At 39.9% G+C, this 27,706-nt stretch overlaps 1 protein-coding gene across 12 annotated transcripts in view; it reads left to right on the top strand.

The window, feature by feature from the left end:
* The first annotated feature begins 46 nt into the window (after positions 1-46).
* The window catches only part of SDCCAG8 (SHH signaling and ciliogenesis regulator SDCCAG8), a 245,777-nt gene continuing 218,117 nt past the window's right edge, over positions 47-27,706 (top strand). For all 12 annotated transcript variants that reach the window (XR_013553167.2, XR_013553168.2, XM_078440951.2 and 9 more), the window contains exons 1-4: positions 47-475; positions 12,391-12,549; positions 13,683-13,768; positions 16,664-16,777. Coding sequence is in view for 10 of the 12 variants with exons in the window: in XM_078440951.2 (XP_078297077.2) it covers positions 229-475; positions 12,391-12,549; positions 13,683-13,768; positions 16,664-16,777 (606 nt within the window). In the remaining 2 variants the exon portion in view is untranslated. The remainder of the gene's footprint in view (positions 476-12,390; positions 12,550-13,682; positions 13,769-16,663; positions 16,778-27,706) is intronic.

The following is a 27,706-nucleotide window of genomic DNA, read 5'->3' as shown; positions in this document are numbered from 1 at the left end:
TTGGGTGGTCCAAACAGCAGGATGGGATAAAGGCAGGACTCAGCCAGGCTGGGCTACAGAAAAAGGGCGGAGCCTCCAGGCAGTCTCTTGGCAACCGGATCTGGCTGCCAAACCGCCAAACCTTGAGGCGCAATGACCTCTGGGAATTGTAGTTCAGTTGGAAGGGCCTTTTAGGAGCCTCGTGACTGCAGGCCCGCAGTCTGCGGACTACAACTCCCGAAACCAACCATGAGGGCGAATGGGTGGGAAGGGCCCCCAGCGAGCTCCGACCGGGATTCCATGCTCCCCAGTGACAGCAGCGGCAGGAAGCTGGCGGGTGCTACTCCGGCGCCAAGGCCTCTGGTTCCCCGAAGGGCGACATCGGACATTTCCCTACGTAACTCCCATCTCTGGGCCCCGAGTCTGTGCATGGCGAAGTCCCCGGAGAACTCTACCCTGGAGGAGATTCTAGGGCAGTATCAACGGAGTCTCCGGGGTGAGTTGCGCCGAACCTCTGCGCCCTAGCCCCTTGGTACCAGGCCCTACTGGGCGGGAGATGGCCCAGGTGCATTTCCTGACACCTTGGATTGGCCCCAGCCAATATGCAGAGGAAGATGGATGTTGCTGTGATCCTTGAGGGAAGATGAAGTCGTTTGTGTTTGTTTTTACAGTTAAGCAGTATTGTTTCCCTTGATTCCCATAGTTACCTGGACCAACTCCCTGAGCTTGACTTAGCATCTTTCTCACCCAAGTCCAGCAGAACCTCTTGGGTGGCTCTATTCCAAACTTGCCCAGTTCCCATGCTTTGCTCTTTAATCCAGTAAATTCCTTATTCACATTTTTTACACATTCCAACTGTAGTGCAATGGGTTGAATGTGATTTTTCGGACCAAGAAAAAGGAAATACTAATTATTTTAATCAGAACAGTTTCTATTTAGTCGTCTAAACTATTTACATACATCAAGTCATTTAAAACTTAACAACTTGATGAATACCCCTCTTTTACACATGGGGAAATCTAGGTGCAAAGAGATTAAGTTCGTCCAAAGTCCACATAACTGGTTAGTGGCTAAGCCAGATATTAAATTCAGTCAGGACTGGCCCCCTTAAAAGCTTTTTTTTTTTTCTTTATTAATCATGTCACAATTACTATTACTGAAACCTTGCTTAGTTAATTCAGGTTTTCTTAGTATGGTACCCTGTGAGTGAGTCTTTATAGAAATGATGTTCTTACTTGTAGATAGCTCTATCATCATGGGCATCATATATGCCATCTGGAAACCTCAGTTCTGTTATTTTAAAGTAGAAGTTATGGTATTGTCTACAGGGTTATTGTGAGGAGCAAATGAAATAATCCACGTAAAGCAGTGATTTTCAGCCTTTTTCTTTTTTACTGTTACACAGATATGACATATACATGTAAAAGTTTCATTGAAGAATATTCTACTAAATGTAATACATTCCACTTATTCTTTTGCATTTTCTTAACACTCTAGGCCATGACCGATAGTTTTAAATTTTTTTTTTCAACGTTTTTTATTTATTTTTGGGACAGAGAGAGACAGAGCATGAACGGGGGAGGGGCAGAGAGAGAGAGAGAGACACAGAATCGGAAACAGGCTCCAGGCTCCGAGCCATCAGCCCAGAGCCTGACGGGGGGCTCGAGCTCACGGACCGCGAGATCGTGACCTGGCTGAAGTCGGACGCTTAACCGACTGCGCCACCCAGGCGCCCCATGACTGATAGTTTTAAAAAGTTAAAGTGTTTAGAACAATGAGTCATTTAACAATTCAGTGCCTACTATATGTAAGGCATACTAGCGATGGGGATACAATAAAGAAGTAGACAGAGTCCCTGTCCCCATGGAGCCTCTGGATTAGTGGGAGGAAAAAACAATAAATAAAATAATGACAGATTACTATGACAGAGAATAAGGGTAAAAATCACTGCTTGGCACATAAGCACTCATTAAATGTCAGCTGCTATTTATAATTGGGACTTGCAGCAAAGTGAAGATTTTTCGAAGAGACTAGAAAGTTTACCTTCTAGTAACTCTAGATTTTGTAAGGGTTATTATGTATTGTTTCCATCTGTCAACGTGTTACAAACTGTCAATATTCTTCATGCTCAAACTGCATGAGTAAAATAATTGGTCTTGATGAATGTTTTCATCAGCCTACTGGTATTTCAAGAGCTGTTAGATACAGAAATAACTACTTTTAACTTCTCATTTGAAAGCAAGAAAAGTACTGTGCACAATGATAATGAGTGATTTTTTGAGGTTGGTGAAAACAATTTGTTTTCTGTTGTAAGTTTCTGCTAATGCTGCTCTTCCTCTTGCCTTATTTTGAACCTTTATGTAAGCATTGGGGGCTTAATTTTAGGCATTTTAATGCAATAAAGTTAATTTCAAACTAATACTGCTTTCAGTAATTATATAGAGTGGAGAGTTTTCATTCAAAGATGATACATTTAGAGATAAATTATAAATGTAGTGTGATAGTAAAGAACATTTATAATCAGAAGCAAACATAAAGAAGAGAAAAAAGTTAAAGGTTTTTTTCAAGTGATGGTTTTCACAACAAATCAGGAAATGGATCCTGAAATTTTTCCTGGGTTTTCATGACTTATTTTATTATTTATTTAGTAGCATTTTAACTTTTATGTTTATTTGGTTTATATAACAGCTTATGGGGGCACCTGGGTGTCTCAGACAGTTAAGTATCCGACTCTTGATTTTGGCTCAAGTCATCATCTCACAGCCCTGTGTTGGGCTTTCTGCTGACAGCACAGTGCCTACTTGGGATTCTCTCTCTCTGTCTCTTTCTGCTCCCACCCCCAAAATAAATAAACTTTAAAAAAATTATAGCACATGGAAAGAAACAACCAATCCTGAGTTAAAACACATATAGAAGTTCTTTGCTTCACACATATAAAAATTCGTGCTTCTGAATAAACAAAGTACAGTGGCATTATTTTACACGTGGAACTTCATTATTTTCAGTGTTTGTGCTTAATAACTTGAGAATTCTGTTACTATACAATCAGATAAAAGGTAATTTTAAGTACTTCTGTCTTATTTTGTTTTGGTTTTCTTGCTTTGTTTGTCTTTGTTTATCTGCTATTATGTCCCCAAAATGTTTTGCCTTGTTTGTGCTTAAAGAAAGGCTCATAAGCATTCTTGGTCCTTCCTCACATGTTATTTCTCTGGTTCCTAAATAACTGTACATGTAATCGTTATTAATACCATTCAATTATATTCAGCCAGGAAGTAGCCATATAAAAACGCAAAATGCTTTCACAATTTTCTATGATAATCCCTCATTTTCATAGCTTTTCCTCAGTTCTGTGCTTTAAATGTAATTTTAGGGACTATTATAGTATATTAAGAATTTGAAGTTCTCATTTGAAAGGCAGAGTCAACCTGCTTTCTTTCTTATGAATCTTGAGTGGGATTCTTGCCTGTCCTTGACCTGTGATCTTAGAGCAGCCATGGAAGGAGGGAACCTGTTTGCAGACTCCACACTCCCCTCATCCTTTTCCTTAGGCTTCCCAGATGTGACCCCTCTTTATCCTCTCTAAAGGGATCTCTGGCTTTGGCTTGTCTGTCTGTGCCGCCACTGCAAGAAGTTAGAGAGATTTAGTGACTGTCCTTCAAAGTAAGCATTCTGACAGAAAAACTAGAAGGCCTCATTACCCCTCAGATCTGTAATATGATTGCTTCACAGTAGGTGATCTGAAAGTCTCCAGAGTGGGGAAAAGTGGACATATCCCATGTACCCTGAGAATCACAGAGCTTAATACAGAAGTGAAAGTGACTTGGGAGGTCACCTGGCAGTATGGCTAGGTGTTCATCCCCTTTGTGGTTAATATAGGCAGCTAGCATTCAAGACCTACAGAAGGACTGAGGATTGTCTTGGGAACTGCGGAGAGTAGCATATAGCTCTTCTCTCACTGAAATCTGATTGAAATCTCTCATTGTACAAGGCCACAAGGATATAAAATAACTAGTATGTAGCCAAGAAAGGGTCAGAAAAACCAATTTAACAGGGAATCCAGGCTGTTTTCAGTCCTGTACCCTGAATGTAGTGCTATGGTAACGGAAAGAAGGAGAGAACTTGTTAGAAGAGCAGTGTCCCAGCCTTAATAACACAATGATGTCTAGTCCATTGCTGCAGTGTTAGCTGTGGGTACAGTTGTGTCAACAGCACTGCGTTCATGACTCACCTATTCACGTAGGTCCTGACCACCTTTGGTTAGGTGAGCATAAAGAAATATGGAACAAACTTGAACTGTGACAAGAATACAACATTTTCCATATTTTAGCCATTAACCAGCATTTTAGATACTGGTTCCTCATTTTCTTTCAACATGGTGGCATTCTGGGCTCTAGATTGAATTTGCGTAAGAGTATAGTGGAGTCAGAGGAGAATGTGGAAGCAGGAGCCAGGTCACTGAAATCTTACTATGGTTTTGCCAATAAGTATCGGTGTCACCTGAGGCAGTCAGTAAACTGTTCTTGGATTCTTGTTTCCTCATCAGTAAAGTGAAACATTTGGACGAGGTGGCAGAATTACTGCCGTTAGGACCCAAGCAGGTGACAAAATGTGTGATGGCCTCGTGGAAGACACTAGGGAATGGTGAGGCTTATGGCCAAATTGGGCAGCTTATGCTTTTTTCTAAAAACATTGGAATTTCTTTCCTTTTCTTCTCCCTTCCACACTGTGCTGGCCAAGCAGAACACATCTGAGAGCCGGTTCCTCCTCCAGGCACTTCTCTCAGACCCCTGGGTTTCTAACATCCCTTCCATCAACACTGATTGGCCCCATGCGCATGATAAAAGGTTATGTGTCTCTCTTATAAAAATGAGAGCTAGAGTGGAACTAGGCCCATAGAACATGAGAAGTTGAATATGGGAAGAAAATACATAATTTGAGGGGGAGGGTGATTCTTTTCTCTGTAAATTGATCTAGTTTGAGAAAACTGAAGATAACATTGATATTCTATGTTTTACTTATATGTATGATTGGCACATCCCCACAGATTCTATAATTTTTTTTTTTTTTTCCTTCCAGGGAAGGGCTCACATCTGTAGAAGGCCTGTGTTAATCTTAACTTGCCAATACTTTGGTCACTGAATTAGCCAGCTGTGATATCATCTGGACCTTGCACAAACTTAACATGTGTGGAACTTAAGTCAAGTTCTTCCTTTTCTCAGTTTTACTCATGAAACTTATATTTCTTCTTTTTGTTTTTGCTTTTCTTAACTGTTTTCTGCATATTTTTATATTCTTTGCCATGTTTGCTGTATATACGCTGTCTCGCTCCCTCTCTCTCTCTCTCTCTCTCTCCACAGCTAGTGTTTGATTATTTGTTTGCTTTACTATCAGCCTCATTGAGACCAATGTAATAAAGGCCCCAGAAACATTCATTACGAATGGAAAAATTATTCTGGTATTTCACTGCAGACTGAAACAGCTCTCTTTTCTCAAAATTAGAGGCATGGAATGGTTTGGCTAGTAATAAGTAAGGATTGGTAATGCAAATGAAATTTGTAAACATTTGAGTTTCTTTTTGGGGCTGATAAAATTTAAATTAAATGTATTCATTTTTTTGTTTTATGTGCTCTAATGGCTTTTCTTTTTTTTTAATTTTTTTTTTTTAACGTTTATTTTTGGGACAGAGAGAGACAGAGCATGAACGGGGGAGGGTCAGAGAGAGAGGAAGACACAGAATCGGCAGCAGGCTCCAGGCTCTGAGCCATCAGCCCAGAGCCAGACACGGGGCTCGAACTCACGGACCGAGAGATCGTGACCTGAGCTGAAGTCAGACGCTTAACCGACTGAGCCACCCAGGCGCCCCTCTAATGGCTTTTCTTAACACTTTTAACTTTTATGACCATTTCTTCTACCACAATAACAAAAGCCAGTATCTCATCCATACTACTGATGAGATAAAATAGGCAAAAGACGGGACTTAGAAGCCAAAAAAGAAAAGCCAGCAAAAACCTGTTTTACAAGTAAAGAGTCATCCCTGGAATTATCTAGAACCAAAACAATGCTGAGCGTTATGAAATTGTACGGGCATTTTCACATGTTCTTGGTCAGAAAAAGAGATTAAGTTACTCTCAAACTATTGAGAAACTGAGAATAATTATATTTTCTCTTGGGATGTTTACAAACTTATGCTCTGATCACTTCCCCAGTGTGTGCTGAGGTTTTCTACCTTTTCATTTAGTGATAGTCCTGTCAAGGTCAAACGGTAGAGAAAGTAGCTTGAAATGTACTTGTGTACTTGCCAAAGCAACCTTGATGGGGAGGAGGGTCTTCTTCAAAGCCCACTAGAATATTTACAGGAATGATCACCCAAGGTGGCTCTGAAAAATGGCTCTGAGGTGTAACTATTGCTTCATGTGTTAAGTCTTGAAACAATATGAAGCTAAAATACGAATTTCAAGTTCTCAGTTATAGTAGGTATAACGCTTTCTCCTGACACCTGGATCAGAGGTGCCCCATCGTGGCTGTGATAGATTGTAGGTTGTGCACTGTCCACCACCACTACTGTGGCTGAATTGCTCACTGTCCTGCCCATTTTTCATTAACAGGAGACTGTAGTTACCATGTCGTAATGTGGGAAGTCTCTCCTCGGAACTGAACAGTGGCTATCCTGTTTTATTGCTCTAAACCACTGGTTCTCAACCAGGGGTGATTTTTTCCACCCAGGGGACATTTGGTAATGGATGGAGACATTTTTGGTTGTCACACCTGGTGGTGGTTTGGGGGGTTAATTTCGACTGGCAGCTGGTGGGTAGAGGCCAGGGAGACTGCTAAGTATGCACAACACAGGCTCCTACAACAGAGAGGTATCAGGTGCAGACGTCAGAAGTGCCGGGTTGAGATACTGTGACCTAGAAGTAGCAAGGCCTTGCTCTTAGCCTTTGTTCCTCGAGAATCATTCTTTTTTTTTTTTTTTAATTTTTTAACATTTATTTATTTTTGAGAGAGAGAGAGATGGAGTGAGAGTAGGGAAGGGATAGAGAGAGAGGGAGACACAGAATCCGAAGCAGGCTCCAGGCTCTGAGCCGTCTGCACAGAGCCCAATGTGGGGCTCAAACTCACAAACTGTGAGATTGTGACCTGAGCTGAAGTCGGACGCTCAACCGACTGAGCCACCCAGGCGCCCCAAGAGTCATTCTTTTTTTTTTTTTTTTTAACGTTTATTTATTTTTGAGACAGAGAGAGACAGAGCATGAATGGGGGAGGGTCAGAGAGAGGGAGACACAGAATCTGAAACAGGCTCCAGGCTCTGAGCTGTCAGCACAGAGCCCGACGCGGGGCTTGAACTCACGGACCGCGAGATCATGACCTGAGCCGAAGTCAGACGCTTAACCGACTGAGCCACCCAGGCGCCCCAAGAGTCATTCTTGAGAGTAATTACCATCAAGGATACAGGTTGTATCGGTTGTGCAATCTGCCAGTCTGGCTAGGATGACTTCCTTATCAGTGGAAAGTGATGGGTGCGTAAATCCTCCCAGGTGGTGCCCCAAATCATACCTGGCATATCCCCCATTATGTAGATAGCCAGTCTCCTTGATTTGCCAGCATCCACACATCCTTCATGATCTTCCACACACTGCTTTCTTAAGATGCTGACATTCTTATTCAGATTATCTTTCACTCCCGGTGCCAACCGCTTCACATTTTTCAGCTATTAGAGTCTTTTATGACAGTATTTTCTTTTCGATCTTGTAGTTTCTGGGTACTTCTTTTAATCCCTTTCACTATCATAATTGCCATTTCCAGATCTGGCTCTGCCTGACTTCGGATTATGCTGTTCTTATCTTGGTTGCCCTACCTGTCCGTTCCCAGGTGAACAGTGACCACAATCTTCTGAACGAGCTGAGGCCCAGTCAAGGGTGGACAGACAGACGTATCTCTTATCTTGCTGTGGCTTCGTTTTTCTGCTTGTCTGCCCTGGTCTGAGCTTGTTTAGAGGAGTGCAGTGCATCTCAAGTCCCAGGGAGCTCTGGTCCGTTGCATGGTTTCTGAGAGACAGCTGGGCACTACCCAGGGTGCGGTCCCCCCTCCCTGTCACTGGAGTACTTCTTGTTCACATCTCCCTGTGTAGATGGATAAGGCAGACATTAATAATTCATGGTGGGTCTACAAGTGATGATCCTTCCTAGCCTGGGACTCCTTTGTCTTGGCGAAGACACCTTGGTGAAGAGAGACCTGATGGTGAGCCGGGAGGGAACTGGATTACTAGAATGATGAAGACAGACTGAAATTGGCCAACAGTCAGCAGCTCATTCACTTTCGGGGCTCTTTGTACAGATTGATGTTTGGACAGTGCACCCCCAGAAATACTGTTTACTTACCTTTATGTTCACGTGACTCTGTAGGACTCAGAGGTCCTGTTTGTGTTTGTCTTCATAATTAAGTTTATTTTCAATGCATGGGTGGTGCGTTGAAATCAGGATGCAGCGTGAAATACTCTTCCTGTCCTCTCTGGAGAGAAGAGGAAAGGAGTATTCTTTCTGTTTCTCGGTTATAGATAGATAAAGTTGTGCCCAATAGTAATGGGACAGGAAGTGATAACTGGCGCCTCCTGTCTAATGTGGTGGGTAGCAGATAACTGCATGTGGGGAGTAGTGTTCCTTGTAAGGATTCTGGGGCCTTCAGTTACAGTGGTTCCAGCTGAAAAGCAATAGGGTTTCATTTGTTTTAAGTCATCTAAGCATTATTCCTCCTCAGGACTGACTTGGTTTGTCTGTTACACTGTATAATTATCATTGCTGTGTATATATTGAAGAGCATTTCACATGTTTTGAAATGTAGTATTGAAATGACTTAAAACTGTCACCTCCTTAGTTTTAGTTTTAGGATGCAGTTCTTGCTAATTCCTTCTCTTCCTCTCTGATCCTAATAATTGAAGTCAGTAATTGCAAAACAAACAAACAAACACAAAAAAAAAACACAAAAAAAAACCCACAAAAAAAACCCAAACCGTGTTTTGGATATCACTTTTCTTCAGAATAGTTATTGGTTTCAGTATCTCACTATTTCACTAATAACTATTTTCATAGCATAATTTTAACATGTAGTCTTTGAATATTATAAGTTCTAAAAGATTAAAGAAGAAAATTGGGAAAGGGATTATTAAAAGAGCTCATGAAACTCTGCTGCCCTTGTAATCTGATTACAAGAACTCTACGTATAGAGTTTCAACTGCAAAATTGTTCCAGATTTCCTTTCTTTTTCCTAATGTAGCTTATTAGTTTTTAGTCAAATTATGTATAAATAAATAATTATTCTTTATCTTAGAAGGGAAATCATTTCTTCGCTCCACAGAGCACACTTTTCTTTGAGGGGTTGGGGAGGGGCAGAGAGAAAGGGAGAAAGAATCTTAAGCAGGCTCCATGCTCAACACAGAGCCTGACGTGAGGCTCAATCCCATGACCCTGGGATCATTACCTGAGCCGCAATCAGGAATTGAATGCTTAACCGACTGAGCCACCCACATGCCCCCGACAGAGCACACTTTTAGTGTTAGTCAGACTCTGTTTCCTTTCTAATGGATGCAGTAAAGATAAGTACTTTATTCATAGATTCCATGTGTAAATCTAAAGCTCTGTGAACTAAATTTCTTATCAAGTAACACTTTGGTTTTCCGTTTCCATTAACAAGTCTCTTTAGAAAATCCGAAGTTATGGGAAAACTATTGCTACTTCTTATTTTGCTAAAACTAGTAATGTGTCTTATCCAGGCTTTTCTTAAACTCATGATGAGTAAGAGGAAGCCAGGCTCAGTTAGTATTTAGCACCGATGGCCTGTAACAGAAAGGTCTGTGCAGAAATAGGATTGGTGTGTGGAGAGAAACGTAGAGATAAATGCAGTGAGTCTCTTGTGTAGTTAATAATAAAATTTCATTGTTGAACCCTGACCTGAAAAACCTGTTTTCTTTAGTTTAATCAAGAAATAAAATGAGTTCCTCTAAGAGAAGAACCTATGTTAGCTATTTTGTAACACAGAGTGTATTTTTTTTCCTCTTACTTTTTCTGTTCTAAACTTTGAAATCAATGAGCTTGGAGAAAATAAAATCTGTTTTTCAAGGTCCTGCAGAATATATGTTAGTAAATATATTTTCATCCATGGCTGGTAATGAAAAGATAGTTGTTTTGTTGCTCTCTTAGAGTTCACATATAGGTGGCAAAGATTAGGAGCTTTTCTGCTGAGGCCACAAGAAGAAACAGATCTAAGTTGTCAAAGAAGAGCCTAGATCAGAAGAGTAAGAATGTCATTGGCCATCATTGTTATGAGTTGCTCCTTCTTAGGGAACGTACCATCTCCTCTAAGGATCTGTTTTTTTGTTTTTTTTTTTCAATGTAGTTAAGTTTTTTAAGCTTATTTATTTATTTTTGAGAGTATGCACCAGAGACCATGAGTAGGGGAGGGGCAGAGAGAGGGAGAGAGAGAATCCCAAGCACACTCTGTTCTCACAAACTGGGAGAACCTGAGCTGAAATCAAGAGTCGGATGCTTAACTGACTGAGCCACCAAGGTGCTCCTCTCCTCCGAAGACCTTGAGGATTGTTTAGATGCAATCTATCTGAAATAGATAATAGATGTAGGTGAATTTGCATGGGAATCCATCTTTTTCTAACATAAATTTTCATATTAGATATATGTAGATGTTTGGTAAATCAATGAGTGAATTAAAAAATAATTTTCAAATACAAATGTCAGAATATGAAAATGGTGACAGAAATCGGGGTCCCAGCTCTAATGTACAAGGAACATTTTTTGTTAAAGGTTTCTAGATTGGAACCAGTGAATTGAATCATAAGAGATTAGTAGAAACAACAAGTTTAAATGGAGAAAGCACATGGACCTTAATTAGTGAAATTGCCAATCGATTGCCTGGTTCTCCAGTTGTTCTACTGTAAAAATATCCATAAAGTAGGATAGGATTATTATTAATGCCATCACTAGTGTCATTAATAGAGGTCTTTTAAAAAAAATTTTTAATGTTTATTTTTGAGACAGAGCGCGTGTGTGAGCGAGCAGGGGAGGGGCAGAGAGAGAGGGAGACCCAGAATCCGAAGCAGGCTCCAGGCTCTGTGCTGACAGCACAGAACCTGATGTGGGGCTCAAACCCACAAACTGTGAGATCATGACCTGAGCTGAAGTTGGACGCCTAACCAACTGAGCCACCCAGGCACCCCAGTATAGGTCTGTTTTCAATGTAAGTCTTGGATCTTTTGCTGAAAATGCTTTCGGGTAGGTATTTCACTGCCTAATTACTTTAGTTACCTGTTGCTGAGTAGCAAACCACTGTAAGGCCTGATGGCCGACAGCAACAACTGGAGGCATTTGGGTATCTCTTGGATCTGTGAGTTGACTGGACTCAGCTGGGCATTTCTTCTGGTCTCTTTTGTGCCATTGCAGTTACATGGCCTCTGGGGCTGGAGTCATCTAGAGGCCCTGCTGGGGTCAGAGGCTCTCCTTTCCACATGGCCTCTCCACAATCTCTCCATCAGGCAGACTTCCTACTTAGTGGCTTATGGATTCCAAGCAGGAGGAAACAAGCTACCAGACATTTCAGAAATGAAGCCTGGTCTGGCCTCGTGTAACTTCTGCATTCCGTTGGCGAGTGCAGGTCACTGACTTACTCTGTTACAGCCTGGGAGGGGACAAGGGCATGAGGCTAGATTTGTGGGAGGCTATTTGTAGAGATGAACTACTACAGTAATATGCCTTCAGATACTTTGTTTCAGACTGTAATGTTAAGTATGTGCTAATGAGCTGAAGCTCCAATTCTAGGGGTGTTGAGGTTCACTAAGCGACACTTTCTGCAAGTATGTGGTCAGCAAGCAGGGCAGAAGAAGGACTGTACTGCAGAGGCTGGTACTATGAGCACATCACCTATTTCAGTCTTGACCAAAACGCGGCCGGGTAGTCAACTGTCTCCTGTTTGGGGAGGGACATCTGGCTCACAGGAAAACTGGGCTTCCCTGGGCAGGAACTTGGTGTGGAGTCCCTCTTGCCGGTTCTGCCCACCCACCCCAGTGTCTCCAGGAGGGGAGGGGGGAGCACTTTCTGGGGTGGGGTTAGTGCTTGTAGGGTGGGGAAGAGCTCTCCCATTATCCTCTTTGGCGGTAGAGCTATACTTAGTGAATATCCACCACCGAGATGTCAGGGACCTTAGAGATCATCAGGTCTAACCTCTGACCCATAAACTTCATCTCTGTCTTCCTCTAGCACTGTCTTCAGCAGGCTAGAAACAAAACTCTGCTTTTTTTCCATGAAGTATGACAAACAATTGCTTCTTTAGAAACCGTCTTTTTGGGTAAGTGTGCATGGTGGCATGCAGACTTCCCAGGCCCTGATTCTCACCTGGCTGTTGTTGCAGAACGTGCAAATAGAAGCATTCACCAACTGAAATGTGCCCTGAGAGAAGGTGATGTCACCGTTGGAGAAGACGCTGCGGGTCCCAGTGTGGAAAATGAGGAAAATGAGGAAAATGAGGACGCCGGGACTGCCTGGCATGAACTGCGACACAGCCATGCCGGTGAGTGTGGATGGATAACAGCCCGGGTCTGAATGACACACAGAGAATATTCTACATCCCGTACAGTAAGAACTCCAGTCCACCCTCTGCTCTACTGCTAGGCTTTTCTTCCTCAGACACAAACCAACTACTATAATCCTCTTGCTTAATATTTTGTTAATGTTTATTTATTTTTGAGGCAGAGTGCCAGTGGGGAAGGGCAGAGAGAGAGGGAGACACAGAATCCGAAGTAGGATCCAGGCTCTGAGCTGTCAGCACAGAGCCCGACACGGGGCTCAAACTCACCTGCTGTGAGATCATGACCTGAGCCGAAGTCAGACACTTAACTGACTGAGCCATGCAGGCGCTCCTTAATATTTTTCCTTTAACTTCGTGATGCCTATAGGCTGAAGTCCCAATTCCTTTGTGTGTCTTAGCAATATTTTCTTAAGAGCCTCCAAGATACCGCTTCAGCCTCATTTTTCTGTCCTCCTCCCAGCCACCCATCTTGCAAGGCATGTTCTAGTGCATACCAACCTACTGGCCCTGCTTCTATGCCCTTGCATAGGCCACGCCCTCCAAGTGGGATTTTTCGGACCCTTTTCTGCTTGGTAATCTTCTGTTCATCCTTCACAGTGTTAGCTCCTCCATAAAAACAGGCATGATTGGGGTGCCTGGGTGGCTCAGGTCATGATCTCGTGGTTCATGGGTTCGAGCCCCAGGTCGGGCTCTGTACCGACAGCTCAGAGCCTGGAGCCTGCTTCAGATTCTGTGTCCCCCTCTCTCTCCGCCCCACCCCTGCTTGTGCTCTGTCTCTCTCTGTCTCTCAAAAATGGATAAACATACAAACAAATTAAAAAAAAACAGGCATGGTTAGGCGCTTCCTCTTCTTACGGCACTACGTGTAGCTGCTGCTCTACATGTGAACTTACTCTGTCGTCTTGTATCTGTCAGTGGATCTGTCTTGCTCGGTGGATTCTTAGCTCTTAAATGGTAGAGATTTTCTCATGTTTGCCTTCGGATCCGCAGTCCATGGCACAGTTCTTGATGCCTATAACATGTTTAAACAATATTTGTTACGTGGATGGAAGCATGGATGGGTGATGATAAGCCTCTGCAGTAAGGCTGATGAAACCATTGTGTTTGCTCTCCAGTTAATCAGCTCAAAGCTTTGTTGCGCCAACAAGCGACTAAGGAAAGTGAGGTGTCTCCATCAAGAAGGCGAAAAGTGTCCCCTCTGGTAAGTCTCAACATCTGCAACCTGACAGGAAGGAACATTGTCTCTGTGTTTTAACTCCACAAAGTTGTTTCAGTAGTACATTTTGTCAATAGATTCTGAGCAAGACATTCTTAAAATGTAAAGCATTGAAAGGAATTATCTTTCCTCTGATTATTTTGGCTGAAGAAGAGGCAGAGGGAATCCTGAGTTTTAAATCTATTGTGTGCTTGAAAGATGTAAGTGAGGAAACAGTTTGGAAAATTTACTTTGCAACTGTTAGCAAATATAAAAAAAGGAACAATATATGGAAAAGAATTGCCTTTTTTTTTTTACAGGCTCCTATTGATATCCTATCACTGATATCATTGATATCAAATTGATATCCTATCATTTTTAGAATTTACTTAATTATATATCTAGCTGTCCTTTGTAATATTTGTCTATTTTGAATGTCAAAGCCAAAGTATGTAATCTTATTCTGCATTTTTAATTCATGCATTAAAATACATGGTTATAAAATTGCACAAAATGAGAAGCTATATTCTATTTTTGTTTGAAGTTGTTTTTTATTGCTATTGCTTTAACAGAGTGAATTATTCCTGATTGAGGCAGTATGATACACTAAAGCCTGGGATAGATGTGAGGGAGGGAGAGGATTTGGCCAGATTTAAATGGCCAAAATAACAGTCTAGCCTTTAGGTGTATCTGAGGCCTACTGTGTACTTTCTAGAAGGATATTGTGTCTCCCAGGGTTTCTGTAACAATAAGATAAGAGTATATATACTTAAAATTCTTTATGAACCTGTGAAGCGTGACACAAATAGAACATGTCATAGTAGCAATAACTACCTTGCATTTTCAGTGTGTGTGACAGTTAGATACCAAGGCTATATGCTAGAAACCATGGAGACACGTCACTTTCTCTACTCACAGCCGAAATGTCATAACCGTACCCCTATATTAACACTTCATTCCAGCCTGACACATACCTTCATGCTTAATTCCCACTCTGGAGAAATGTACTACATATGCCTATTCAATATTTACGGCTCTCAATTATAATTTTAATACAACATTTCACCATTAAGTAAATGTATTACTGTTGCCACCTAGCTTCTAGAATGCTCTTAAGTAGACAGGGTGGAGTACTTTCAAGTCTAGTAGATGAAGTTGCTGTATCTGTTGAATGCTCAGACACGCTGATTAGCATTTTAAAGCTACAAAGCAGCAGCAGGATTGAACCTGGAGAGTGGGAGGAGCCTCATCAAGAGTATCATCAGAGCAGTATGTGCAGCATGTACGTTACAGATGCACAGGTCTGTGTACATGGAGCCACGTGGAAGGATGCAGCTCACGTTCAGAATGTATACCGCCCACATGGAACGATTATAAGCCACAGTAATAATAAGCAGCTTTTGAAGGTTTAGATCCACTTTTATTTGTGAAGTTTATTTATTTATTTGGAGAGAGGCAGAGAGAGTGCGAGCGGGGGTGGGGACAGAGAAAAAGGGAGAATCCCGAGTAGGCTCTGCATGGTCAGCGCAGAGCCCAGTGAGGGGCTCAAACTCACGAAACCATGAGATCATGATCTGGGCTAGAATCAAGAGTTGGACGTTTAACCCACTGAGCCCCCCAGGTGCCCCTAGATGCACTTTCATAGCCCGTATGCCATACTGGAAATAAGGGGCTGTATGGACAGTGAAATTGAGACACGGTTGAGAAGGATTTTATGGCTTATATTTTTGAAATGTGGATATCCAGACTATAATAAATCCTTCAAAATGTATACAGGTGATTTTATTTTCTACAGAGTATTAGCTTGTGTTTTTGTTTGTTTATTTGTTTTGTTTTGTTTTTACACAGACTTTCCTTTATGTGCCCAGAGTGATATTTAATTCTTATTTGCCATATTCTGGACCCATTTCTATTAATATACCTTTATTATAATGAATTGCTTTCTATTCACAACAGATCATCCATTTAATTAAAGTTATTTTGATTTTTAAATTTCTTAAATGTTCCAAGAAGCAAAACTCTACTTAATTATTCTGCCGTGAGAGCTGGTACTTTGTTGTCGTCAGGAATTTCTGCCAGACTGAAAAATAGTGACTGGGTGTCTGATCTCAAGCTTTCTCTGGGTTCATCTACCTGGTTGACACTCATTTTCCCTTCCTGACTTCTTCTTTTCTTTACAAAATGTCATGGAATGATAAATGATTCTAGAAACCATTCTACAATCATTTTAGGAGAAAGTAGGATATATATGATATTAAAGTCAATTCAGGAATGCTGCAGGAGTACGCAGGAAGTCTCTTCTCTGGACTCCCGGTGCAAGGGAGCTCTTGAGTTTTCTCCAGTGTCTGCTTTAGCACTCTAGTCTTGGAGGCTCTGTGCCCCAGACCAGCAGGGTCTCCAATTGCCTTGAGTCAAAACTCAGAAACCACGTTTGGCTAATGTACTCCTTTGTAGAATTTTACCTCATTGACCCACCTGGCGGCAAATGCTTGTCTGAAGAATCCCTTCTTCCGGCAACTGTTCAGTTTTAGGCAGCAGTGCTCTTGCATGGCAGTTTCTTGAAGGGAGTTGTCCTTTTATCTCAGCATTACTGAGTGGGACGTCCCATTTCCAGATGGCTCTAATGGGCAGTTTTTCCCAAGCCAATTAGACTAGTCCAGCATTCTTCCACTTGCCACTCTTTTTGTAACCACTTCCACTTTCCATCTTTAACACATGATGTTGGTATCCTTGAATCTTATCTATATGAAATTTATAGGATAGAGAAATGAACACTATTGGCCACATTGTGATCTCCTCGATGTTTATATGACATCAGTACTAAATTGAGTATGGAGGCAGTATTACCTGAGTCTCTGCTAAATCCAAACATGCTTAGTTTTTGTTTGTTTCTTGCCTTAGAGGGCGTCAGAAGATGAGGAAGCCAACGTGCCTACCATCCACAATCTTGTTCCGATCATCAATGACCAGTCTCAGTACATTCATCATTTAGAGGCAGAAGTCAAGTTCTGCAAGGTAAGTTTCTCATTAAAAATTTAAATGTAACTACATTAAAGTTTATATTAGTGATACCTTATGTGAAAATTTGCTATTATTCGTCTTCATGTGTATTGCGATACATTTGACAATTATCACCCTTAAATGATTGAGGAGGCTGATGTGTTACAGGGGCTTCCCAAGCCGGGGAATGATACTCCTGACCATGCCATTTATGATTGCTTAATTTCCCAGCCCATAACTATGTCTGATATTTTGATAATATGCTCTCACGTTTCAGAGTTTTTGCTTTCCACCCCATGTTCTTTAGCCCAGCTGATGGCACATTCTTTGGGACAGTACGACCGGTCAGTCATCTTCCCACCTTGTCAGCCTACTGAGCACTGGTGCAGAAGCAGGAACTATAAACTGCAGACCAAGTCCATTCCATTGTCAGGGTGAAGGTTCTTCCCTTAGCTTTGAATAAGGATGGCTCGTTAGCCATTGATAGCAATGATTGAGAAACCAAATGTGTCCACTACGGCTTAAAACACCAGATGGTTCTATTGCTCAACTGTATGCAATTTAGTAGTGTCACTAATGCCATTGGAGCTTTTCTGCCTTTCCAAACTAGGTTAGCATTTTAGTTTTTCTTTTTTTTTTTTTATTCATTACCAATGCATCTTGTATTATATGTATAATTTTTAAATGTTTATTTATTTACTTTGAGAGAGAGAGTGCACCAGCATTGGGGACAGGCAGAGAGAGGAGAGAGAGAGAGACAGAGAGAGAGAGAGAGAGAGACAGAGAGAGAGAGAGAGAGAATCCCAAGCAGGCTCCATGCTGTCAGTGCAGAGCCTGGTGCAGGGCTCAGTCTCACAAACCGTGAGATCATGACCTGAGCCAAAATCAAGAGCCAGATGCTTAACCGACTGAGCCATCCAGGAGCCCCTCGTGTATTATTTTTTTTACATTCTGGTTACTCTTCCAAGGTGAAAGTTGATATGTGCCTTCAGAAACCTTTAAACATTTCATTGTCTTGACTTTACAAAGACGTTCCTGATTTTAGCAGATACAGTCATCATTGCACAGTGTTCTTGGATTACCAGAAAGGCTGAAATAATGTCCTAGGACTCATTCCAGTAATAAGCTCCTGTTAATCACTCAGATGCTGTGGGTAAAACTTAAAAAATATTGTAGCGGAGATAAAACTTCATCTCTACCCTCTTAGAGTTTACAGCTGGGACTTAGACTTAAATTAACATAAGGCAGATTAACAGGATGAAAGTATACACATTTGTTTTTATTGTTATTGAAGTATAACTGACATACAATATTATATTATTTTTAGGTGTACAACATATTGATTGAATACTTCCATATATTACTCAGTGCTCAACACAATAAGTGTAGTGACCATCTGTCACAATAAAACATTATTATAATATTATTGACTGTATTCTTTGAGCTATACTTTTCATATCTGTGACTTATTTATTTTATAACTGAAAGTTTATACCTCTTAATTCCCATTATCTACTTCATTCATCCCCTTACCCACCTCTCCTCTGACAACCACCTCTCTGTATTTAAGAGGCTGTTGGTTTGTTTCTTTATTTTGCTCTTTAGATTCCGTGTATAAGTGAAATCATATGGTATTTGTCTTCCTCTGTCTGATATATTTCTTTTTTTTTTTTTAATTTTTTTTAACGTTTATTTATTTTTGAGATGGAGAGAGACAGAGCATGAACAGGGGAGGGGCAGAGAGAGAGGGAGACACAGAATCCAAAACAGGCTCCAGGCTCTGAGCCGTCAGCACAGAGCCTGACGCGGGGCTCGAACCCAAGGAGTGTGAGATCATGACCTGAGCTGAAGTCGAACGCTCAACCGACCAAGCCACCCAGGCGCCCCTGTCTGATATATTTCACTTAGCATGATACCCTCTAGGTCCATCCATGTTGTCACAAATGCAAGATCTCATTCTTTTTTATGGCTAAGTAATATTTTATGGCTAAGTAATATATGTATATATATGTATATATATGTGATTGTGTATGTACACATACATATGTATGTATACACATACACGCACACGCACACACACACACACACACACACACACACACACACAGCCTGCACATCTTCTTTATCCATTCATATATCAATGCACACACTTGGTTGCTTCCATATCTTGGCTATTGTAAATACCGCTGAAGTAAACAGAGATGTGCATATATCTTTTTGGATTTGTGTCAGTTTTGGGGGCGAATACCCAGCAGTGGAATTACTGGATCATATGGTATTTCTAATATTAATGTTTTGGGGAATCTCCATGCTGTCTTCCACAGTGACTACACCAATTTACATTCCCACCAACAGTGCATGAAGGTTCCCGTTTCTTCATATCCTCATCAACACTTGTTGATTCTTGTCTCTTTGATACTAGCCATTCTGACTGGTGTGAGGTGATATCTCATTGTGGTTTTGATTTTTTTCCCCCCTGATGATCAGTGATGTTGAGCATCATTTCATGTGTCTATTGGCCATCTGTGTGTCTTTGGAGAAATGTCTATTCAGGCCCTCTGCCTATTTTTAAATCAGGTTATTTATTTTGATGTTGAGTAGTGTAGGTTCTTTATAAATTTTGGATATTAACCACTTACCAGATATATCATTTGCACATCTCTTCTCCCATTCTCTAGGTTTCCTTTTTGTTCTGTTGGTAATTTCCTTTGCTGTGCAAAAGCTTTTTATTTTGGTGTAGTCCCAATAGTTTATTTTTGCTTTTGTTTCCCTTGCCTGAGGAGACATATCCATAAACGTGTTGCTAATAAAAGAGATTACTGCCTATGTTTTATTTTTTAGAAATTTTATGGTTTAAGGTTTCACATTCAGGTATTTAATCCGTTTTGAGTTTATTTTTGTGTATGGTATAGGAATGTGGTCCATTTTCATTTTTTTTCATGTAGCTGTCCAGTTTTCCTAACACCATTTATTGACAAGATGTCATTTCCCTATTGTATATTCTTGCCTCTTTTGTCATAGATTAAGTGACCATATAGGTGTGTTTATTTCTGGGCTCTCTATTCTGTTCCATTGTTCTATGTGTCTGTTTTTGTGCCAGTACCATACTATTTTGACTACTATAGCTTTGTAGAACTTCTTGAAATCTGGGATTGTGATACCTCCAGCTTTGTTCTTCTTTCTCAAGATTACTTTGGCTATTCGGGGTCTTTTGTGGTTCTGTACAAATGTTAGGATTCTTTGTTCTAGTTCTGTGGAAAGTGATACTAGTATTTTGATAGAGATTGCTTTGAATATGTAGGTTGCCTTAGGTAACATGGACACTTTAACGATATTTATTCTTCAAATCCATGAGCATGGTATAGCTTTTCTATTTGTATCTTTTTCAGTTTCTTTTATCAGTGTCTTATAGTTTTCAGAGTATAGATCTTTCATCTCCTTGGTTTAACTTATTTCTAGGTATTTTATTCCTTTTGGTGCAATTGTAAATGGGATTGTTTCAATAGAAGTTTTATGTGACATGGGAGACCTCATAAGGAAATGATGTCTGAAAGAAATGGCAAAACCTAAATGCTTTTATACGTTGAACAAAGAGAGGCAATGTGGAAACATAACTAAAATATATGGGGAGGTTAAAGGAAGATGAGTTATTTTAATGAGGTCTGTTTGCACAGATGCCTCTCAGCCTCCACTCCCTGTCTCTGGTGATAAGAATGTTTCTTTCCTCCTGATAACAGGGAGGCCATCTTTCACATGGGAGTTTTATCTCCTGCTTTCAGGAAAAAAAGGGGAAGTCAGAGCACTCTTTTTGTATTTTCTGTTTTTCAAGTGTCTTTAGCTCAAAATAATTCTTATTCCAAAGTGGCATATTTTGAGGTGGCAGATTTTGCCACCCTTCAATATAAATTGTAATAAATTTACCATCTGGTCAAGAAGAGAGTACTAATGTCTATGAGCACCATAGCAACACTATAGAGAGTATAATGTAGTCTGTATTCTGTAATATAAACTGTAGTTATAATAAGAGTAGAAAGGTACTAAAAGCTGGAGTTTTGGGAGATATTTTTCTGGGAGAGAGCAATCTTAAAAGAGTAAGATCATTTAGATCAGCAGAAGTGGGGTAAAAGAGTTCCATAGAGAGAACAGCAACACTGAAAGGATATACTCAGGATGAATAGGGTTTATTTATGGGGGCCATGAGGCATCTATTCTAAATTTCTGCAGTAGAGGATTCTGTTAGAAATTATTAAAACTATGCTGAGCTGGGAAAATGGAAGATTACAAAAGCCTTGAAAGGTAGACGGAGTACGCATTTGATATGTTTTAACAAGAGAGTAACAGAATAAAAGTAACATTTAAGGGCTTAGAGATATTTTATTAATTTTTAAAATTTTTTATTTAATAATAATTAATTTTTATATCCTTTTTAAATGTATTTTTAAAGATTTTATGTATTTTCTTTTTCTTTTTTAAATTTTATTTTAAGTAAACTCCATGCCACACTTGGGGCTTGAATACACAACCAAGAGATCAAGAGTCATAAGCTCTACCAACTGAGCCAGCCAGGCACCCCTAAGTTTTTATTTAAATTCTAGTTAGTTAACATATAGTGTATTAGTTTCAGGTGTACAATATTGTGACTCAACACTTCCATACAATACCCAGTGCTCATCACAAGTGTACTCCTTAATCCTCATCACCTGTCTAACCCATCCCTCCCTCCCCGCACTGACCTCCTCTCTCTCTGGTAACCATCAGTTTGTTCAATATAGCTAAGAATCTGTTTCTTGGTTTGCCTCTCTTTTTTTTCCTTTGCTCATTTTTTTTTTGTTCTTAACTTCCACATATGAGTGAAATCATATGGTATTTGTCTTTCTCTGAGTGACTTATTTCCCATAGCATAATACTCTGTAGCCATAGCATAATACTCTATAGCTCCATCCATGTCGTTGCAAATGGCAAGATTTCAATCTTTTTTATGGCTGGGTAATATTCCATCATGTATCTATACCATGCATTTATCCATCCATCTGTCGATGGACACTTGGGTTCTTTGTATAATTTGGCTCTTGTAGATAATGCTTCTATAGACTTTGGGGTGCATGTATCCGTTTGAATTGGTATTTTTGTATTTTTTGTATAAATAGTTACTAATGCAACTGCTGGAACTAGGGTAGTTCTATATTTAACTTTTTTTTTTTTTTTAAACATTTATTTATTTTTGAGACAGAGAGAGACAGAGCATGAGCAGGGAAGGGTCAGAGAGAGAGGGAGACACAGAATCTGAAACAGGCTCCAGGCTCTGAGCTGTCAGCACAGAGCACAACGCGGGGCTCGAACTCACAGACCGTGAGATCCTGACCTGAGCCGAAGTCGGCCGCTTAACCGACTGAGCCACCCAGGTGCCCCTCTATATTTAACTTTTTGAGGAACCTCCATTCTGTTTTCTAGAGTGGCTACACCAGTTACATGCCCCCCAACAGTGCAAGAGCATTCCCCTTTCTCCACATCCTTGCCAACATCTGTTGTATCTTGTGTTGCTTATTTTAGCCACTCTGACAGGTGTGAGGTGACATGTCATTGTAGTTCTGTATTGTAGCTTTGATGTGTATTTCCTTGATGGTCAGTGATGTTAAGTATATTTTCATGTGTCTGTTGGCCATCTGTGTGTCTTCTTTGGAAAAATATCTGTTCGTGTCTTCTTCCCATTTCTAATTGGATTATTTGTTTTTTGAGTATTGAGTTTTATAAGTTCTTTATATATTTTGGATACTACCCCTGTATCAGATGTCATTTGCAGACACTTCTCCCATTACATAGGTTGCCTTTTAGTTTTTTTGATTGTTTCTCTCACTGTGCAGAAGCTTTTTATTTTGATAAAGTCCCAATAGTTTATTTTGCTTTTGTTTTCCTTGCCTCAAGAGGCATATCTAGAAAGAAGTTGCTATGGCCAGTGTCAAAGAGGTTACTGCCTATGTTCTTCTCTAGGATTTTTTTTTATCAGTTTCAGGTCTCACATTTGGATATTTAATAATCCATTTTGAATTTGTTTTTGTGTTTGGTGTAAGAAAGTGGACCAGTTTCATTCTTTTGCATGTTGCTGCCCAGTTTTCCCAACACCATTCGTTGAAGAGACTGTCTTTTCCCCACTGGACATTCTTTCCTGCTTTGTCAAAGATTAATTGACCATGTACTGTGGGTTCATTTCTGGGTTTTCTACTCTGCTCTATTGATCTATGTGTCTGTTTTTGTGCCAATAACGTACTGTTTTGATCAGTACAGCTTTGTAATATAATTTGAAGTCCGAAATTGTGATGCCTCCAGCTTTGCTTTTCTTTTTCAAGGTTGCTTTGGCTATTTGGGGGCTTTTGTGGTTCCATACAAATTTTAGAATTGTCTGTTCCAGCTCTGTGAAAAATACTGTTGGTATTTTAATACGGGTTGCATTAAATGTGTAGATTGCTTTGGGTACTATAGACATTTTAACAATATTTGTTCTTCCAATCCATGAGCATGGAATATCTTTTCATTTCTTTGTGTCCTCTTCAGTTTCTTTTACTAATGTTTTATAGTTTTCACAGTACAGGTCTTTCACCCCTTTGGTTAGGTTTATTCCTAGGTATCTTATTTCCTATTTTCCTTATTTATCCTATTTTTAATTTCTTTGATCTCTACTCTAATTTTTATTATATCTTCTTTGGATTGAATTTGCTCCCCCTTTTTTGAAAGTTTCCTAAGACAAAAGCTTAGATTACTGATTTGGAATCTTTCTTCTTTTCTAATGTTTTTCACTAGTTGTGTTGCATCTCCCAAATCTTGATTAGTTGTATTTCCATTTTTATTTTGTTCAAAATATTTTAAAATTTTCCTCAAGACTTTGTCCTTGACCTGTATGTTATTTAGAAGTGTTGTTTAGGGGCTCCTGGGTGACTCAGTCGGTTAAGCATCCGACTTTGGCTCAGGTCATGATCTCGCAGTTTGTGAGTTCAAGCCCCACCTTGGGCTCTGTGCTGACAGCTCGGAGCCTGGAACCTGCTTCAGATTCTGTATCTCCCTCTCTCTCTCTCTCTGCCCCTCCCTGGTTCTAGCTCTCTCTCCCTCTCTCAAGAAATGAATAAACCATTAAAAAAAAAATTAAGAAGAAGTGTTGTTTAATTACCAAGTATATTGGGAGTGCTCCAACTCTCTTTCTGTTACTGATTTCTAGTTTAATTCCATTGTCATCTGAGAACATACTTTTTATGGTTTCTATTCTTTTTAATTTGTTAAGGTGTGTTTTTACACCCAGGATGTGATTGGTATGTCTTGGTGAAATGTTCTGTTAGCTTGAGAAGAATGTGTATTCTGTTGTTGAATAAAGTGTTCTGTAAATGCCAAATTAGATCCGGTTGATTGATGGTGCTGTTCAGTTCAACTATATTCTTATTGATATTTTGCCAATCTGCAAGATCTCTGGGTCTTGTCAGTTATTGACAGAGGGGTATTGAAATCTCCAGCTTAAATAGTGGATTCCTCTGTTTCTCTGTACAGTTCTATCAGTTTTTGTATCGTGTATTTTGATGCTCTATTGTTAGACACAAACACGTTGAGGATTATTATGTCTGCTGGGAGAATTGACCCCTTTATCACTGTGTGATGCTCCTTTTTATCCCTTATATTTTTATTTGGTATGAAGTCTGTTTTGTGTGAAATTAATGTAGCTACCCCAGCTTTCTTTTGATTTGTGTTAGCATGGTATATCTCTCTCTATCCATTTACCTTTAATCAATCCGTGTCTTTATATTTAAAGTCGACTTCTTATGGACAACATATACTTGTGTCCTGTTTGTCATTCACTCTTACAGTCTCTGATTTTTATTGGTGTATTCAGACCATGGACATTTAAAGTTATTACTGATATAGTTGGATATCAATATAGTTGGATAATATCTACCATATTTGTTACTGTTTTCTACTCATGGCCCTTGTTTGTTTTCTTTCTTTCTTTCTTTCTTTCTTTCTTTCTTTCTTTCTTTCCTTCTCTTCTACTGTTTTTTTGCCTTCTCTGGTTTTAAGTGAGCATGTTATATGATTGCAGTTTTTCTCCTCTCTTAGCATACCAGGTGAACTATTTTTACTTTTTGTAAGTAGCTGCCCTTGAGTTTGCAGTCACACTGATCAATAATCAAAGGCTGTTGTCAAATAGCTCTATACCACTACGTGGGTAGGGCAAGGTCCTTGTAAGAGAGTGTTTCCAATCCCTCCCTCCTGTCCTCTACAACATTGCTGGCATTCATTTCAGTTATTCATACACTGTAATCACTATATATAGTGCTACTACTGTGATTTGAGCAAACTGTTATATGTTAGATCAGTTAATATTAAGAAAAATAAAATATTTTGTCACCATATAATCCTTTTTAAATGCTCTTTCTTTTTTTTTATGTAGACCTTAACTTATAAATTGTATCATTTTCCTCCTTTCTGCAGAAGTTCTTTTAACATTTCTTGCAAGGCAGGTCTACTGGAGACAAATTTCCCCAATTTTTATTTATCTGAGAAAGTTTTTATTTTCCCCCTCATCTATGAAGGTTAATTTGCCTGAATATACAATTCTAGGTTGGTGGGTTTTTTTCCTTTTAATACTTTAAATATTTCATTCCATTGTCTTCTTGCTTACATGGTTTCTGAAGAGTAGTCCAATATAATTATCTTTTCTTCTCTATAAGTAAGGTTGCTTTTTTTTTAAATTCTGATTTCCTTGAGGATTTTCTGTTTGTCTTTGATTTTCTGCACTTTGAATGTGATATGCATAGGTGTAGATTTATTTGTTATTTTATCCTGCTTGATGTTCTCTGAGCTCCCCTATACTTTTCTCTATAGGTATAGACTTTCTGCACTTTGAATATAATATGCATAGGTATAGATTTTTTAAAATTCTTTTTTAACATTTATTTATTTTTGAGAGACAGAGAGAGACAAGAGCGTGAGGGGAAGAGAGAGAGGGAGACACAGAATCCAAAGCAGGCTCCTGGCTCTGAGCACAGAGCCTGACGCAGGGCCTAAACTCGTGAACTACGAGATCATGACCTGAGCTGAAGTCAGACGCTTAACTGACTGAGCCACCCAGGCACCCCAATTTTTTTTTTGTTATTGTTTATTTTATCCTGCTTGATGTTCTCTGAGTTTCCTGGATCTGTGTTTGGTAACTATCATGTTGGAAAATTCTAGGTCATTATTCCTTCAAATATTTCCCCTTTTGTCACCTTTTATAATTGTCCTGCATTTCTTGGATCTTCTCTTCTGTCTTTTTCATTCTTTGTTCTCTTTGTATTTTCTTTTGGGAAGTTTCTATTGGCAGTTCTTTAAGCTCACTGATTCTTTTCTTGGTTGTGACCAGTCTATTATTAATGAGCCCATCAAAGGCATTTGTCATTTCCATTACAGTGTTTTTGATTTCCAGCACTTTTATTCTTTCTTAGGGTTTCCATGTCTGCTTATATTGCCCATCTGTTCCTGCATGTGGTCTACTTTTCCCATCAGACCCTTTAACACTTAACATATCAATCATAATTATTTTAAACTCCCAATCTCATAATTCCAAGATCACTGCCATATTCAAGTCTTGTTCTGAGCTTGCTTAGTCTCCTGAAACTGCGCTGTCTTTTCATGTGCTTTCTAATTTTTTGTTGAATACTGGACACGATATAGTAGAAGGAACTGAGGGAATAGTTTTTTAGTGTGAGATATTATGTTTTTCTTGGTAGGAGTTGGGCTGTGTTTACTGTTTTGTGTTATTATAGGTGTCAGAGGCTAAAATTTCCTCTAGTGTCCTGGTTTATGTCTCCCCTGTTATCTTTGGGCTTCCCTTGAGAATTCTTCTTAAATATAGTCTGAGATGTGTAATTTTACTGTATTCCTTTGTTGTTTTACAGACCCCCTTTTGATGTAGTGGTTAGATGTGGGAGCAGGGGAGGCATTTTATAGTCGTATGGTTAGGTTTCCATCTTAATGAGTCTGTGCCCCTTAGCTTTGACCTTCACAAGTGCTTCTCAGTCATCCTCTCATCTTTTTTTTTTTTTTTCAATTTATATATTTTGAGAGAGAGAGAGAGAGTATGCATGGGGGTAGGGGCAGAGAGAGAGAGGGAGAGAGAATCCCAAGCAGGCTCTGCACTGTCAGCATGGAGCCCGACGTGGGCCTTCAACTCACGAACTATGAGATCATGACATGAGCTGAAATCAAGAGTTACATGCTTAACCAACTGAGCCACCCAAGTGGCCTCACCCTCTCATCTAACGTGCAGTGAGAAGGCTTGAGTGAGCTGGAGTTGGGTATTTCCCTTCCCTCAGGTCACGTAGGTTCTGAAAAGCCCTAGCTGTTAGGTTCTGAAAAGCCCTAGCTGGTAGAATAGTTTCTCTCAAGGCAGGCCTTTCTAAGAATAGAATGCTTTGGGCATATTTCAAAATAGCTATTTTTCCTCTCCTACTAGAGAAGATTGAGGGGATTTGTCTCTAGTCTTTACTGTAAGAACCTGGTAGTGTCCTAAAGATAAAACTCACAAAACTGTGACTGGGTCCTTCTGGGTCCTTTAGACTGGGTCCTTCTGGCATTTTTAACTCTCAAACTTGTCCACCCTGAGCTTCTGGCATTTCACCAATCGCACTTGACCTTTCCCTTTCCTGGTACTGGTTTCCCTGGAAGTTTCTGCTCAGGTAGGTTGTGATTCTCAGAGACTGGTCTGTCTCTCAAATTTCGTGGATGGAAGTTTTCCCTGTGACCTCAGTTCTCTGACGGATTTCAGAAGAGTGGTTGATTTCTTGGTTTGTTCAGCTTTTCACTTGTTGTAAAGATGAAAATGATGTCTTCCAAGCTCATTATATGCCAGACCAAAAATTGCAAGTCTGCAATGTTTTTTTAATTATAGCTTTCGAGCTCAGATTTGGTTTTTGGGTTTTTTTCTGA

This window comes from Panthera onca, chromosome F1 (genome assembly GCF_046562875.1).
Source record: "Panthera onca isolate mPanOnc1 chromosome F1, mPanOnc1 haplotype 2, whole genome shotgun sequence".
NCBI classification, from domain to species: domain Eukaryota; kingdom Metazoa; phylum Chordata; class Mammalia; order Carnivora; family Felidae; genus Panthera; species Panthera onca.
Note: the sequence above shows the minus strand (reverse complement) of the source record. Positions and strands in the feature narration are given on the sequence as shown.